General features: G+C 62.5%; 1 protein-coding gene across 1 annotated transcript; it reads left to right on the top strand.

The window, feature by feature from the left end:
- Positions 1-348: 348 nt before the first annotated feature.
- MNEG_15232 (hypothetical protein) lies at positions 349-936 on the top strand (the record flags this gene model as incomplete). The annotated part of the gene is made up of 1 exon (XM_014036296.1): positions 349-936. The coding sequence occupies one exon, from the start codon at positions 349-351 to the stop codon at positions 934-936; it is 588 nt and encodes a 195-aa protein (XP_013891750.1).
- Between the last annotated feature and the right edge of the window lie 814 nt (positions 937-1,750).

Genomic DNA, 1,750 nt, shown 5'->3' with positions numbered 1-1,750 from the left:
AGCCAAGGGGCTGGACATCACACACGGTACCTCTGTAAAATATAATACTCAACGCCTCGGCAGGCATACTACATGCGCATTGTGGCCAAAGGTCAATGATCGGCTCGCCTCGCAGCCGCCATGTACAATTCGATTTGGCAAAACCGAAAAGCAGCAAGCAGCAGCAGCGGCGCGCCAGTGGGCGAGTGCCTTGATTGGCACCTCCTCTCCAGCAGCGAATCCTTTGTGATTCTGATAACATACGACAGATTGCTCTGAAATCGAGTACGCTTTCCTCGCGCGCAGACCGTACCAAGTGTGATCTGTCCAAATTAATCGTTTCTATTGCTTTACGGCCGCAGAGTGGCCATGTCTGACTCAGAAGACGACGTTCCTCTCGGGCAGCGTGCGGCCGCAGCTGCCGTAAAGCCCGCGGAGGATTCTGAAAGCGAGGACGACCAGCCCCTGGCTGCGAGGGCCAAGGGCCGTGCAGCGGCCCCCAAGCGATCGCTGAAAGATGATTCTGATAGCGAGGCCGAGGGTAGCGACGGCGATGGCGGCAGCGACAGCGGCGATGAGAACGACGACGGCAGCAGCTCGGACGGCTCAGACGATGTGCCCCTTGCGCAGCGCGCCGCGGCCAAGACGCCCAAGAAGCGCGCCGCCGCCAAGCCCGCCGCCAAGCGCAAGTCCGCCGGCGGCAGCTCCACGCCCGCGGCCAAGCGCGCCAAGCGCGCCGGGGGCGGCGGCGGCGCCGCCGCGGCAAAGGCCGGGCGCGGCGAGAAAAAGTGGGACACCCTGGTGCACTGCGGCGTGCTTTTCCCTCCGGAGTATGAGCCCCATGGCGTCAAGATGCTGTACGAGGGCAAGCCGGTGGACCTGACGCCTGACCAAGAGGAGGTGGCCACCATGTTTGCGGCCATGAAAGACACGGACTACATTGCAAAGCCCACGTGAGCGCGCGGGCGCCGCCTGCTGCTGCTGCTGCTGCTGCTGCTGCTGCTGCTTTTGGCGTGTCGTTTGGGTGGCCAGGATGGCGGATTTCGGGCCATGGGGGATAGCAGGAAGGACGGGAAAATGGGGTGCATTGCTGTGGGGCAGGGGGGCGCAGCCGTGCGGCGCGGCGGTTGGCGGCAGTTGACCGTGGCAGGTGGTCGCCTGGGTGTGATGAGGGCGCCGCATTGGCTGACGAAGCTTGCAGCCAGGGTGCGGCTGATTTGGGGCGAACAGATGCGGTCCAGCAGCTGCCTACCCATGCGGCTTCGCATGTTGAGGGGGTCAGCCGCATCTGTGTTGTCGCTCCCGCTATCATCAGCATCGCACCCCTCCCACCCCCAAAAGATATGCAGCAGGAGCGATGAGACAACGTCGTGCGCACCCATATACTTTTTCGAGTTTCTTAACTTGCCTGGGTGCCCTCCCAAGGCAGCAAAAGCATGCTGGGTCTAAGCCGACTGCAACGACACCACCTCACCCCCCACCCAAAGGTTTGTGCGGAACTTCTGGGAGGGGTTCAAGGAGGTGCTGGGGCCCCGCCACGTCATCAAGGCCCTGGACAAGTGCGACTTCACCCCCATATACGAGTGGTGCGTCGCAGAGCGCGACAAAAAGAAGGCCATGAGCAAGGAGGTGAGGGTGTGCGGGTGTGTGTGTGTGTGTGTGTGTGTGTGTGTGTGCGCGCTTATGTGTGGGCGTGCGTGTGTGTGTAATGTGCGTGTGTATGTGCCGGGGGCCGGGGATGCTCAACAAGGCAGGGGTGGCGGATGGGGGT

This window comes from Monoraphidium neglectum, assembly GCF_000611645.1.
Source record: "Monoraphidium neglectum strain SAG 48.87 unplaced genomic scaffold scaffold05148, whole genome shotgun sequence".
In the NCBI taxonomy this organism is placed as follows: domain Eukaryota; kingdom Viridiplantae; phylum Chlorophyta; class Chlorophyceae; order Sphaeropleales; family Selenastraceae; genus Monoraphidium; species Monoraphidium neglectum.
The sequence above is the reverse complement of the archived record's forward strand: the minus strand, read 5'-3'. Positions and strand labels throughout refer to the sequence as shown.